The sequence below is a fragment of the Triticum urartu genome, chromosome 5A, assembly GCF_056163025.1.
Source record: "Triticum urartu cultivar PI428250 chromosome 5A, HENAU_Tu73, whole genome shotgun sequence".
Classification (NCBI taxonomy): domain Eukaryota; kingdom Viridiplantae; phylum Streptophyta; class Magnoliopsida; order Poales; family Poaceae; genus Triticum; species Triticum urartu.
The window spans coordinates 13,991,755-14,006,748 of NC_141877.1; the positions used below are offsets into that span (position 1 = coordinate 13,991,755).

Here is a 14,994-nt window from a genome sequence, read left to right on the forward strand (position 1 = left end):
AGCCACAATTTGCCAAATTGTTGATGGTGCTAGTTCTATTTGGAGCTCGCCTTGGTTTTCCGGATGGGAAACTATTTATGATCATTTTATCATTCAACAACAATCTTTTTCTTACCCTGCACAAGTTAAAGATCTTTGGATACCGGGTCAAAACAACTGGAATGCAAACTTGATTAATTCTCTTTTCACTCCTGAATTGGCTAATACCATTCTACAAACTCCTATTATTAAGGCAAATGGTAAGGATATGTTGGTTTGGAAACTAACTCCTGCAGGTGAATTCTCTTCCAAAAGTGCTTACAAGCACTGCTTCAACAATCTTCAGCTTCCACCAAGGCAAAGGCCCAAAATTGTCCCTATGCAGGTCATTTCCCTTCTTAATCAGGTGTGGGAGGATAAGCAAATGGCACCAAGAGTTCAGACATTTGCTTGGAGGCTTCTTAGGAAAGCACTTCCTACAGGTAAGAGGGCAAGTAGGTACTCCAAACATATCAATGAAAACTGCTCTAGATGTGGACTATTAGAAGATGAAATGCATATGTTGTTTCTCTGTCCTTTTTCTAAAGCTGCATGGTTTTGCTATCCCTGGTTTATTAAAACGGAATCTCTGGCTGAAAATTATCATTCTATTCCTGATATGATTCGTGCTTTGATTACATCTCAACATCCAAAAATAAACTTGACTACTCTCTATACTTTTCTATGGTGTCTTTGGAAAGCTCGGAACGACTATCTATTTTGTAGCAAATTATGCAAGCCTTCCCAAGTGTATGCTTCAGCAAATGCAATAATTGAAGCAACCAATTTAGAAGATAAGAACTTCGCTCAGCAACAAGAAAGCGATAAAGCTCAGGAGCAGTTGCAGGCTTCTTCAACAACCACGCATACACATCCTTACAGGGAATGTCATCTTTTGCGACGCAGCCTGGGAGAGACGCACAGATTCAGAGCTGGGCCATGCTGGCTTAGGAGTAATCATCACCATGCAAGACAATCGGCACCTCCAACGACTACACGTCTCTGCGCTTTCGCCTCCAGTTTCATCACCCCTCCAGGCTGAGACTTATGGGCTGCTACTAGCTACTAAGTTAGCAGATCTTCTGCAGGTTCAGAACCCTCACTTTTGCACCGACTGCTCGGTGTTAGTTTCGGCGGCAAGGTCATCAACGGTATTTGCTGCTCCAGGATGTTGGGAGAACAGACCTCTCCTTGCAGAGATCCAAGCCTCTCCCTCTTTTAGTCGTAACAAGATCACTCACATCAACAGAAGCAACAATGTAAAAGCTGATCATCAAGCTCGATTAGCTTTGCGGATTCAGTCAAGGTCCTTAGCTCTTCGTTGCTTATGTACACAAGCAGATCAAGGTCAATGTCCCGGAAAGGACATAGTTTCTGGTTCTAGCATGAGTCCCTTCATGCTTCTTTCTGTAAAATGCACCTGATCATCAATAAAGTTTTCTTGTATTCAAAAAAATATATTTTCATGGGCAACTGGGTTGACATCATCATGTGGCTAACTCCTGGATCAATTCTTGTTCTCAGCATTTTTTTGTGTGCTTGAATTGAAAGAAGAAGAAAAAAATCATTGCAATGGAAGATGATTAGCCTAGCCAAGCGGGCCCCGCATCTCACTCCCCCATCTTCTCCTTTCCCGTTCTCTGTCCCCTCACTCACTCACTCACTCCCGCACGCCTCCTCCCCAAGCTCCCCCCATCGCAAGAACCAACTTTTGCCCCCAAATCCCCCCCCCCTAAACTCTCCAATCCCCTCCCCCCATTGCGAGATCCCGCACCAGATTCGATCCTCCCCCTCCCAAAACCCACGGGGGACCCGTCTCCTTCCCCGAATCCGCCGTTTCCACCCCCCGAATCTGGCGGCCGGAGATCGGGCCCGGTAGGCGGCGGCCGGCGGAGCTCGATCTGTCCGTCCGAGCCCAGGCGGACCGCGAGGAGGCTAGCTGGGACGCCGCATTGGGCTTCGGCGCGCTTTTTCGACAAAAAAAATGGCGGCGCCGGGGAGCAGTAATGGCGGTGGCGGCAGCAGATCCCAGCAGCAGCAGCAGCCGCAGCAGGACAAGGTATATGCGCGCACGCTTACATGTGATGTGGTGCGATTTTCTTGCGCGCGCAGTGGCTCGCTCGCTCGCTCGCTCGCTTTAGAGGCTGATGTGTACAGGGTACCTGCCGAAATTTGCCAGTACCTGAATGAGCTCATCCACTCCGCTGCGTACCAACTGTACTGGCCACTAGCGGCTGATGCAGCTGAAGCACCTTTAATTGTGCTTTACTTTGTACTGCTCCACTGATTGCTCCCTGCTGCTATGCATGCACAGGCATAACAGGCTGCTGAACTGAACTGAACTGACAGTAATTTTGCTGTCAGTCCGTGTTGAATTGCATGCACTTTGCACTAGACCAGCCACTAATTTTGCAAAGACAGCATCATTTGGAGTGTGTATCTCTCCCATTCCTCCATGGATATTGTAGATATATAAGTATATAACTAACAGATGGCTTTTTTCCACTTATATTCACAGAGGCCAATAGTCATGTGCATCTTTGACCGAGCTAGTACGTTGTCCGTTCAGCTCTAAACTAGTTGAAATGCATGCATTTTGCACTCGTTCAGCCAGTAATTTTGCAATGCCCCAGCATCATCTGTAGTATGTTTCTCTCCCACTCCTCCATGGATATTGTAGATTTACATGTATGTGACTGACTGGTGGATTTGGGCTTCTGTTCACACTTATATTTGCCAGAGGGTTGAGGCTAAGGGCCAAAGTAAGCACAAACTCTGTGGTGCTATGCTAGGATCCTTTTGCACTTTTTCGTATTCTTGGGAGATATGTGCATGCTTTGATGACTGATACAACAGTTTTTATGTTATATGTGCCACATTATCTCGTTATGCTTATGAAGTTCGGCCCAATTTTCCTTTGCATGGTTAATAATGATGGAATAAAGTTTCCTTTCTGTACAGAGTTCAGTAATCGTGTGCAATTTCGTCGTTGACTGAGCTAGTACATTACATTGTCCTTTCTTTGAACTCTAAACTAGTTCTTTGTTCTTCTGCGCAGTCAATTTTGTGTGTCTTCCTTTACCTGTCAATAATTAGCAAGGCGGTTTTTATTTAGTTTAATCAAATTCATGTACTTGCACTACTAACGCATGTTTCACTGTTCTTAACAGCAGAGTATATGGGCTGGCTGTTTCTCTGGCTTGTCATGCTTTGGGGCGCAGAAGGGTGGAAAGCGTATAGTTCCTGCAGCACGTATGCCCGACGGGAGCGCATCGACTAACCGTGGAAATGCTCAGTCTGGTGGCAATCCCAACCAAAATGGGGCTATGAATCTGTCCCTTCTCGCACCACCGTCATCGCCGGCATCCTTCTCCAACTCCGCACTTCCTTCGACTGCCCAGTCACCTAACTGCTTCCTGTCAATCTCTGCAAATTCTCCAGGTGGCCCAACATCTAACATGTTTGCTGTTGGACCATATGCCAATGAGCCTCAGCTCGTCTCACCTCCGGCAGCCTTTTCGACCTACACAACTGAGCCATCCACAGCACCACTGACCCCTCCTCCTGAACTGGCTCATGCAACCACTCCATCCTCTCCAGATGTCCCGTACGCTCGGTTCCTTTCGTCGTCTATGGGTCTTAAAACTGCAGGCAAGGAGCACAACATGCATTACTACTCTGGTGGTTCAGGGCTCCAGGGGCCTTATCCACTTTACCAACCAGGGAGCCCTTCCAGCAGCCTCATTTCACCTGCCTCGGTGACTCCGAGGACCGGCCTCTCCTCGCCTATCCCTGAGCAAAATGTTCCTACTGCTGCTCACTGGAAGACATCCAGGTCCGCCTGCGACACGCCGTATTCCATTGCTTCACCCATACCCGAGCAAGAGGTCCCTACTGCACACTGGAAGACCTCCAGGTCTGCCTGTGACACGCCGTACTCCAGGACATCGCCGTCGAACATCTTCGGGCTTGATTCAGCTGCCACAAGAAACTCCCTGCTAGATAGCAACTTCTTCCGCCCGGCTGCGTCTGCTCAGTTCTACCTGGATCAGGCTTATAATGGTGGCAAGCTCAGCGTCTCGAGGGACAAGCAACAAGATGCTGATGAGGTTGAAGCGTACCGAGCATCATTTGGATTCAGTGCCGATGAGATGGTTACAAGCACTCAACGTTATGCAGAAGCACCAGATGCCACGCTTGATGAGGGATTCAGCATATCTCCATTTGGAAACAATGCCCCTGCTAATAATACAGAGGAGGTACGCCCGTTTAATGAGCTGCCTAATGATGAGGTTCAGAAGGTGGGTAAGATGAGTAGATCACTTTCAAATGCAAAAGAGATGATGACAAGTCCCTCAAAGAAGCCAGCAGACCAGCTTCAACATAAGGCAGTGTACCTCGATATATTCAAAGGTGAATGTCCTGACTTCCAACCCCAACCATTCGTTCATTCTGTTATAGTACCGATCTTTGTACGCCAGAATCATCAATATTTGTTGGTTTTTTTTCACTCAGAATAATGTATAATTAGCAAGTAACTTCAATTATACTAGCACCGGCTCCATAGCCTGAACCTAAATGCTGGTGTTGTGTCAATGTTTCTGCGATCTTACTCACCATGCTCCTTTCCTTTCTTACTGCAGGAACTAAAGGGGGGTATCTGTCTGAGGACGACACGTCAGCTGTGAAAGACTGCCATCCATTCAGGATGACTCGAGACGAGATATCTCTGAAACCGATAGAGGTGAGGAAGAAGGCCCCAGCCGGGCAGGCATGCTCAGACGCGGAGGTCGAGTTCAGAAGGGCGAGGAGCCTGAGAGAGGCCAACAGCGTCTTGTCGTGGCGCAGCACCCTGTCAAGGCAACTACAGTAATGCATGGATGGTGCACTAGCTAATATATGCAGGATAAGTAAGTTGAAGAGTGAGCTTCCTCCCTTGGCCGAGCCGCCTAGCGTGCGTTGTCGATCGCTCGGAGGTGTTAGAAGTAAGTAATCTGTCGTAGTCGCAGAGCTAGTAGCCTGTATCTATGTACTACCCATATATGTCTGGGGATCCTTTCTACTTCTAGCCCAGATGGATATGTGATGACCAACCAGCAGCTTGTATTCAGTTTCAGATTGCCATGTTCCTCTTCTGCTTTATGGAGACTCTGTAACCATTAGCCGTCCAGCACAATGAAATGAAATGAAAGGGCGTTGCTCCTGTCCTGATCCGCCGCCTGAATACTCGCATGCTTACGCGATTTGCTGCATCTAACTGAACTTGATCTTGAGTAGCATTGTTCACAGCAGCAGCATCAATGTCAATGCTGGTACCCTGCAAAAAAAAAAATGTCAATGCTGGTAGAATTTATCGAAATGAATGCAAGCTGACCTTGCATAGTTTGAATCAGTGTGCTTCTGCTTGCTTCCAGGAAGGAAGTCTTTTGTTATATGCATGAACACCATCAGGTTGTTCTCTGCCTTTCTACAGTTCATGGTGATTGGAATTGTAACAGAGTTGCAATTTGTACTTAACTGCTGTTACATAATGCATTTGTTCTCACATCCTGAACAATGTACGCGGCGTCTCATAGACCATTTATGCAATTGGGTTAGGGTTAGGCAGAGATGCAACATATACCCTGTATCCTCTCCCCCTGAAACCTCCAGCCCCTCTCCTGTTCTTCCTCCCAGGCTCTCTCTAGCACATTCTTCCTCCCAGGCTTTTGTTATATGCATTCCCTCCGCCTTTTTGGTGATTCTTCGCCTTGACATTGCCCAAGAGGGTAGGGTCCTGTCCGATGATGAGCGTGAGCTACGGGCTAGGCTCAAGAGGCGGGTCATTGCCTTGTCTGTGCTTGAAAGGTCTCGTAAGAAGCAATGCGCCAGAATCTCCAACCTTAGGGAGGGGGACGCAAATACTAAATTCTTCCACCGCCGAGTCAATGCTAGAAGGAGGAAAAACCACATCCATAGAATCAAGAATGAGCAAGGATGGGTCACCGAACATGTGGCTAAGGAGAAAGTAATTCATGATCATTTTTCCAACGTCATGAAGAAGGGCCCTTTAAGCCGCAAAGATTTCAACTGGGATGAGCTAAATTTGGAACCCGTCGACCTCCATGACCTTGACTCTGCTATGACCGAGGGTGAGGTCCTCGAAGCGATCAACGATTTGCCTTGTGACAAGGCCCCGGGTCCGGATGGCTTCACAAGCCTTTTTTTTCAAGAAGTGTTGGAACATTGTCAAGCCCGACCTCATGCGGGTCATAAACCATTTTGACTCCCTTCACACGTCAAACCTCTAGTGGCTCAATTCCGCCAACGTGGTGCTTTTGCCTAAGAAAGATGGGGCGGAGGGAATTGCCGATTATAGGCCCATTAGCCTACTCCACGCGATCGCGAAGATTATTGCGAAGGTGCTCTCCTTAAGGCTTGGCCCCCACATGACAAAGCTCGTTTCCAATGCCCAAAGCGCCTTCATCAAAACAAGAAGTATCCACGACAACTTTTTGTATGTCTGTAACCTCGCTCGGCGCCTGCACAAGAGCAAGACCCCTTCACTTCTCTTCAAGCTTGACATCCGCAAGGCCTTCGACACCGTGAAGTGGGACTACTTGCTCGACCTTCTTCAACGGCGAGGATTCCCTAGCAAGTTTAGGGACTGGTTCGCAGCCCTTCTTAGCTCCTCCTCATCGAGGATCATCCTCAATGGTATTGCCGGCGACCCAATTAAGCATGGTCAGGGCCTTAGGCAAGGGGACCCCGTATCCCCGCTGCTTTTCGTCATCGCCATTGACCCACTCCAAAGAATTCTCGAGGTGGCTACGAGAAAGGGGCTCCTCCACAAAATCAGGGGTAGGGGAGCCATGATGTGGACCTCCCTCTATGCAGATGATGCGGCCGTCTTCTTGGCTCCGATCAAAAGGGACGTCGACAACCTTGCAAACATTTTGAGGGGCTTCGGTGAGGTCACGGGTCTGTGTACTAACTTCAACAAGAGCTCTTTTGTGCCCATCCGATGCAACCACCTCGATTTGGGACGTCTGACCCAGAGGCTGCCGGCTGCTAGGGCTTCCTTCCCTCTACGATACTTGGGGCTCCCTCTCTCAGTTTGGCAACTAAAGTTGGTGGATCTTCAATTTCTAATGGACAAGGCCGCAAACAAGCTAACAACTTATGAGGGCAAAAACATCACCACCATTGGATGAACGACTCTTGTCAAGTCCATGATCACCTCCCAAGTGGTCTACCCTGCCACACCGCTAGTTATTGCGCCAACCATCTTGCTCAAAGTCAACAAACTTGAGAGAGCTTTCCTTTGGTCCGGTTCGGACAAGACAACGGGAGCAAAATGCAAGGTCAATTGGGATATTGTTTGCCGGCCACTTCAATACGGGGGACTTGGGGTTCTCAACACCAACAAGTTTACACGTGCCCTCCGGTTGCGATGGCCGTGGTATGAATGGAAGGAGCCCACCAAGATGTGGGCGGGGATGAAAAACCCGTGCGACGAGGAGGACCTATGCTTTTTCTATGCTTCCACTACTATCACCATTGGCAATGGTGCGAAGACCCCTTTTTGGGACTCACCGTGGCTTTCATGGGCGCAAGCCAAAAGACATTGCCCCGCTCATTTACAAAGCGTCAAAGAGAAAGAATTGGAAGGTTCGGGAGGCCCTCTCACACAATGCATGGATCCTCAAGATCAAACCGCCCACCATCATCTCCGCGGAGCTCATCACGCAGTTCTTCACTCTTTGGGCGCTTTTGCATGAGGTCCAACTTGATGATCTCACCGAGGATGACATTGTGTGGAAGCATACGGCTAGTGGAATCTACTCGGCGGCATCCGCATACAAGGCACAATTCTTAGGGATGGTTCCTACACCCTTGGACAAAATGGTTTGGAAGGCTTCCCCCCCCCCCCCCCCCCCCCAAAGTCAAGTTCTTCGCTTGATTGGCGCTACAAGACAGAATTTGGACTGCTGATCGTTTGGCAAAACGTGGGTGGGCCAACTGTGGTCTCTGCCCTCTCTGCATGAGAGTGCAGGAATGTGGGCCTCACCTTTTTTACAAATGCCGCTACACATGAAGGCTTTGGTCTTTGATCATTGACAAATACCATATTCTCGGTCTTCATGCCAACGGTTGGCTCCTGTTCGACTCAGTTGAGGCTTGGTGGGCAAGTACCTACAACAACGCCACGCCAAACCGCCAAGCTAAGGCGTCCCTCACCATGCTTGTTTCGTGAACTGTCTGAAACGAGCGAAACGCAAGGGTCTTCAAGCACAAGAGCGCTCCTCCAACTATTTTGCTTGCCTCCATAGAGACCGAGGCCAACCTTTGGGTCATCGCCGGTGCCAAAAAATTAGGGTCCATTATTTTGCGATGGTGATGTCATGCCGTGTATTGAGTGACTTGTAACAAACTTTATTCTCTCTTATTTAATGGATGAGGCAAAACTTTTGCCTCCGTTTCAAAAAAAAAACATCTCTCAGAGAACTGTTTCCGCTCAGCGTAACGGTATGGATCGTTGCCACCGTGACACTTTGTCGACGACACACTTCCGTTGTCATCTCTGCTTCCATTATGAAAAGCCTCTGTCTGATCAGTGACCATGCACGTGTCTACAAAGAAAAAATTGGTTGTTTCACTCCAGCTTTCCGAATTAAACACACTAACAACACACAAGATCGATGGCCCTACACTTTTTCCCATCACAACAAATACTGGGAGATCTAGCAGACACACAGTGACATAGATGGCCTTGCACCTTTTCCATCATAAAGACAACCACAATGTCTGACAATATTTAAGCTTTGCAAGCAGCTGGCTGGACATGGCGCCTACGGTTTCGCAACGACCTCCGTGCTTGATGCTGCTCAAGTCGTCGTCTGGTTTCTGTATTTTAATCTAGGATCGACCGTCTTGATGCAGCACATATTTTACTTGAGCGAAATATTACAGGAAGGTGATGGTGAGCTTCCTGGACACTGGAGCTAGCCGTTGGGATTATAGTAATTCAAGAAAAGGACCTCGATTATTGTTGGTCAAACAAGATCTAGCCTCGTTCTCCACATAAATAATCATACCGTTTATACTTCCAAACCATGTTATTACTTAAGCCAGGGCCCTGAGGGTCAATGCTTACATACTGAGTTACAAGTAGCTTGCACTTGCAGCAGCCGCTCTTCATTCCTAGCCTTTTCTCCTCCGCGTGATAAATCTGAGCTGCTCTAGATGTCCACAGTTCCCTCCAGCTGATTGCCACAAACCGAGCTTGGCCTCCGCTTCTTGCAGGTAAGATCCAACCTTGGAATGGAAATCCAGGGGAGCTTCAAATTTCTTCTTTTTCTCATGTTTATTATGCACGGATAGCGCGTGGAATGATCTATTTAGCACCTTTGATCTTCTTGCATGTCATTTGATTTCAACAATTGGAGGCTCGATATACTGTTCACCTCAATTTTTCAGGGGTATAATGGCCCGTCGCTGGAAACTTATTGATGATGCCAATTCAAGAGCGATGAGGGCTATCAACGGTTATGCCGTGTTCACGGGTTACCTAACCATGGATATCAAGGGCCTAGGTTTTCTCATACTTACATGGACCACCGTCGTACTCCTTGGTGGTTTCGTCTCTGCGCTTCAGAACAAATTTTTTTGGTGTCTCACATTTATCACTTTGGTACAAACAGCAGGGTAAAGTTTGAAGTTTCCACAATGCCTTTAGTTCATGCATTTTTAATGCTTTATGTCTTGTGTTTCTCTACATTTAGCTTCATGTTTGTATTTTTTTCCATTACTTAATTTCCACTAAAATAATGACTTCTTTTGTGCAAGGGAGGCATATGAAGGCAACGGGCAATTAGGGGATATATCACTAGTTACATGGTCGAGGCAAAGATTAGAGAAGATGCGTACAATAAACGTACAACAAAGGTCGTTCTACACCGGCAGAAATGACACTTTGATGTTTCTTGGAGTAGGTTCAGTCGTTTCGATGGAGTGTGACCTGGTGCTATGTTAAGAATGCGTTGAGAGAAATTCGGTCGCACAGGCCTGCGTCGTGCACGACTCCTCACCCTCTCCAAACTTCTCTTTCTCGATGTCGATCGGAGTCATACACGACTCCTCAGACTCGACCACAGGACTCATAGTCTTTTCCTGTGAGCTTTAGTGCCCTCCCCCTAGTTACGTTCAGGTGAAGTGAATAGATTACATGCCCGCGGGAATGCTTATAGAGGCCATGTGTTCTTGATAAATGACCAAGTCTACTCATGGTGGTGGTAGGTGGAGAGGGTATATTGGTATGATTTGCTTCACTAGTCAAAGGTGACGGGTCCATAGTCCATGGTGTACTAGCTTGTGACGTTTTTTGTGTCGTCACGAGCTTCGAGTTGCTTACACTTATCATTATATTTTCATACCTTTTATGAAAATAGACATGATGGTATACGGATTTATCGCGTTTGATCGAAATGGCGAACAATTCATCCGGCAAGTCGAGCGAGCTTGAGGGGTTCATCTGCCAGGAACCCTCCAACTCACAAAAAGGACAAGCAAAAGATCACTATCATGGGATTTCACAACAATATTCATGATTTATATGATTCGGGGGCAATTGCGCACTTGGAAGATCAATGTACGGAATTCACACGAGGATATACCTAAGTTCAACCGTCTGTATCACTACATATTTTAGTGACTAACCGGAACCTTGTAATGTTCAAAAAACCTTCAGTGGAGGTGGTTTTGCACTACTGGAGAGTTAATTGGTCGTATGAGTAAAATGCATGAGCGGTCCTAATTCTTTCATCAAAGTGTCGACCGGGTCCTAATTTTTCAAAATGCATGTCTGGGTCTTAAATCTTTTTAAATTGTTCATCCGAGGTCATAAATCCGTCTGACCAACACTGACCTACCTACATGGCGCTTTGACCATGGTCACGTGGATAGGAGGGCCCAGGAGGAGTAACGACCAGCCATGCATATTTGCAAGAAAGCCCTCAAACACTAATTTGTTCACATTCGCAGTCCCTTTCATCTTCCCCACCCCCTCTCGCGAAACCAAAGTCGAGCGACGGAAGTGGCACTGCTCCGGTGAGAAGCGGAGGTCATGGGTGGCGGTAGTTCGGCAGGGTCGGCCGCTAGAGTTGTGACGACGGGCGTGACACCCTGATAGCTAAGCTACAGTAAACCCCTGTTAATGACGCCAGGTCATCGTAATTAAAATTTTGCTAAACCTCGCTCGTTTCAAAATTAGTTCAAATACAAATTTAAATAAAAAATCAAATTAGGTTTTAAATATTCCTTAGATAATTTTCATGCATCAATCAACATTTTCTAAAGATTTAAAATGCCCCTGATATAAAAACAGTAACCAAGACCGCCGCATTTAGGTCATTTTCATTTAATAAAAATACAAAACAACTACTAATCGCTCCCAAAATTTTAGTGACAGTGAGGTATGTTGAATACTAAATATTGAGACCAGCCACACATTTTATAAAAATGGATTATTGTTAAAAGTGCAATAGCAAACAAAAGAAAAGAAAACAAACAAACAAAAAGAACAAAAGACCAGCTCCCCCCTCCCCTGCTGAGCCGTGAGGCCCAACTGGCCAGCCAGCCGGCCCACCCCACCCTTGGCCTATATGGGCTACCTCTCCATCCCCCGAACCGTAGACCCCCAACCCCGTTCCTCTCCTCCCTCGCTCCCCACGCACTGCCACACACTCGCTCACGCGCAGGGCAGCGCCCAGGTCCGTGCTCCTTCTACCTCCCGCCCCGTCACCCGCCTCTGACGACCAGCGCCGCCCCTCCTGGCCTCCTTCCTCTTCCTCCTGCACCGCGCCCTTCATCCCCGAGCTCCGCGCGCTCCATCCATGGTCGTCCCGACCTCCTGCCGCAATGTCGCCGTCTCCCCTCGCTCCGGTGAGCCGGGAAACCAGGCCGCCCACCTCCTCCTGCCTGCTCCCTCCTCGCGACATCCCGGTTGGCCGCACCTCCTGCGGCCTCAGCCGCCATGGCCACAGGCCATGGCCTACGTCTCCAGCCCCGCCGAGGTGCACATCCCAAGTGCACCACCACGAGCCCGCTGCCATCCCTACGGCTCCACTGTGAGCTCCTACTTCCCCTCTCCCTCCTCTAGGATCGCACGCGTCTCCCTAGCATCGTCCCCAACGAGCTCCGGCCGTCGCGGACAACCTCGCCGTCGACAATTTAGGCCATCCCAGCTCGCGTTCCTTGCACTAACGGATGCGACTCGACGCCAGCTCTCGAATGCACCCGGCCGCGAGCCAAATGGTCACCGGAGGGCCATTTCCGACCGCCGACGCCGTCCTCGTGGTCGTCGGGGCTCTGCCACCGGTGCGCCGCCACGGTCTTAACCTCCTTGGGTCACCGACAGGTGGGCCCAGGGTCATTAGCCACTAACCCCAGCCCTAAACCCCACTGACGTGTGGCCCCCACCTTAACTAATTAGGATTAGTATAAATTAACTCTGTTAATTAACTCAACCACTGACAGCAAGGCCTAGAGGGCATACAACCTTCTTTGCTACGTACGTACTGTTGGACAATTCATTATCCTTTGGAAGCATCTTCTTCAATATTTTCAGTAGCTTCTCAAATCCTTTGTCAGGTACACCATTCTCTACCTTCCACTGCAGCAATTCTAGTGTGGTAGATAAATACTAGAAAAATTCAAACAATTCCAAATTTTTGTGAGGTAGATAATTTGATTCTAAAGTTCGCTCCAATTTTTAGATCATTTGGGCACATGAGCAACTCTCAGCAAAAAAGACAAATCATGTCAGAATAATGCGTGCATAATAAACATTTTTACAAACCCCGAATTTGTATTTTTTGCCGAGTGCTGCTTAAATGTCCAAATGATTTAAAAGTTGGTGTGAACCTCACATATCAAATTATCTACCACATAAAAAATTAGAATTTTTTGAATTTTTCTAGTATTTGTTCTGATTTTTTTGTCAGGCCAGTGGATTCTGTAAAAAAACATATTTAAAAATAATAATCATATAATTAAAATAATGTTATTTGTTAAGCTCCCATCATCTATATCTATACCAATATAAAAAGACACAAATAAGCATATCCAATTAATCTCGATCATCAAATCATGTCAATCCAACGACCTAGACTGCTTCAATGTCGAGCGCTCAACATGTTTAGCGTATAGTTAATTTCATGCCAAATATAATGCTAATCACATAATAATACTCAAATAATATGATACTTAATATCCGCATGCATTTAATATACTTTCTTTGAAATTAACGTGCCTTGCACGTACACATTGACTAGTCAAATAGAAGCATGCGAGAGCTCCGACGTTGTCTTTCACAATGGACCCTATTGGTCAGTCTCAGCTCGCAGCATGGGCCCGTAGGTCATGGTGCGAAGGCCCATTAGTCAAACTTTTTGTGCCCAAGTCGGTTCGTTTTGATCGGCAAACCCCCTATTTGACACTGCAGGCGCACATTAACGTGTATTTTGCAAACATGCGCCTGCAAAGCCCCATGCTGGGCCGGCCCATTCTAATTTTCCCCTCTGTTTTTTGAGAAATGTCAACAAAAGCTGGCACTATGGTTCGAACCCGGATTGCAACTGCTACGCTCTAACCACCACGCCACCACACAGCTAGTGCGTTCGTTTTTAATTTTTATTCGTTGTTCAGTTCGGTTTATTATTCTATTTTTTCACATTCTTTAATGCATGTTTTTTTATAGATTCGTGAACCTTTTTTTTCTAAATGCATGAACTTTTTCTATGAATTCATGAAGTATTCTTCAAAATCGATGATTTTTTTAAATTTGATGAACTTGTAAAATTCGCTGAACTTTCTCCAATATCGATGATTTTTTTTCAAAAATTAATGAACTTTTTCCAAATTCTGTGAACTTCTTTTGAAATTCTATAAACTTTTTTCAAATTGATGAACTTTTTTCAAATTCTATGAACTTTTTCATTTCCGTGAAACTTTTTTCAAATCGATGAATTTTTTTCAAATTCTATGAACTTTTTCAAATTCACAAACCTTTTCTATTTTATCGAACTTTTCTTTTGAATTCATGGTTTATGTGAATGCGTTTTCACATTTATGTTTTCTTTATTCACATATATTTTATAGTGGGTATATAATAGTATATGTTTAATGTTTGTGCTGAATGAAAGGTCAAAGAGAACTATTTAGCTTAATTAAGAAAATCTTGATAGCATACAATAAAATGTTTTTGAAATTTTAAAAAATGTTCACACGTTTGAATAAAATGTATGTAACATGATGAAATGTATATCATGTATTTGGAAAACGTTAAACATGTTTAAAATATAATTTTGATTTATGCAGAAACTGTACAAATGTATATGTAAAAGGTAGACATCAAAAATATATTTTGGAAAAACATTTAATCCTGTAATTATTATTTTTAACCTGTATAAAAAATGTTCCTTGTGGATATAAATGATGTGAAATTATAAAAAAATGTACACGTGTTTTAAAAAAATATTTATGACATTATGAAAAAAATGTGAATGGCGTATCTCAGGAAATTGTAAAGCATGTATGAAAAAATGTTCTTGATTTATTAAAAAAAAATGTACTTCACGGGCCTCGTCAACGCGCGGCAGCGGCCGGAGGTATAGTCGTTGCAGGTGGAGGCGGTGGCGCTGATGGGGGCGGCGCGGTGGCGGAAGGAGGCAGGCGTGCGGTGTCGCGTGGTCGACTGGCTGCAGAACGCCACGGGCCTCGCCATGACTATACCAAGCAGCGTCCGCACGCGTCGGCGGGCACGGGAAGTTGTCAATGGGGAAGAGGTCCCGGACATGAGCAACGATACGCCCGGGAAGAAGTCAATGGCGGGCACGCAAGTGGCAAGTCTGATTTGACTGCATATACTACTGCCGTAGCAGGCTAGAGCATGGCGACATGACCAGGGACATGTTCATGTGTCATGTGTGCTAGACA

General features: G+C 46.3%; 1 protein-coding gene across 2 annotated transcripts; it reads left to right on the top strand.

Annotated features, from left to right (window-relative positions):
* Positions 1-1,726: 1,726 nt before the first annotated feature.
* LOC125506931 (uncharacterized protein At1g76660) lies at positions 1,727-5,231 on the top strand. 2 transcript variants are annotated; one of them, XM_048671635.2, is made up of 3 exons: positions 1,727-2,077; positions 3,189-4,431; positions 4,662-5,231. In XM_048671635.2, exons 1-3 carry the CDS (start codon positions 2,003-2,005, stop codon positions 4,889-4,891), a joined length of 1,548 nt encoding a protein of 515 aa, XP_048527592.1. In that variant the 5' UTR covers positions 1,727-2,002; the 3' UTR covers positions 4,892-5,231. The 2 variants fall into 2 exon arrangements, with proteins under 2 accessions (XP_048527592.1, XP_048527593.1); XM_048671636.2 differs by having other exon boundaries at positions 3,192-4,431.
* The last annotated feature ends 9,763 nt before the right edge of the window (positions 5,232-14,994 follow it).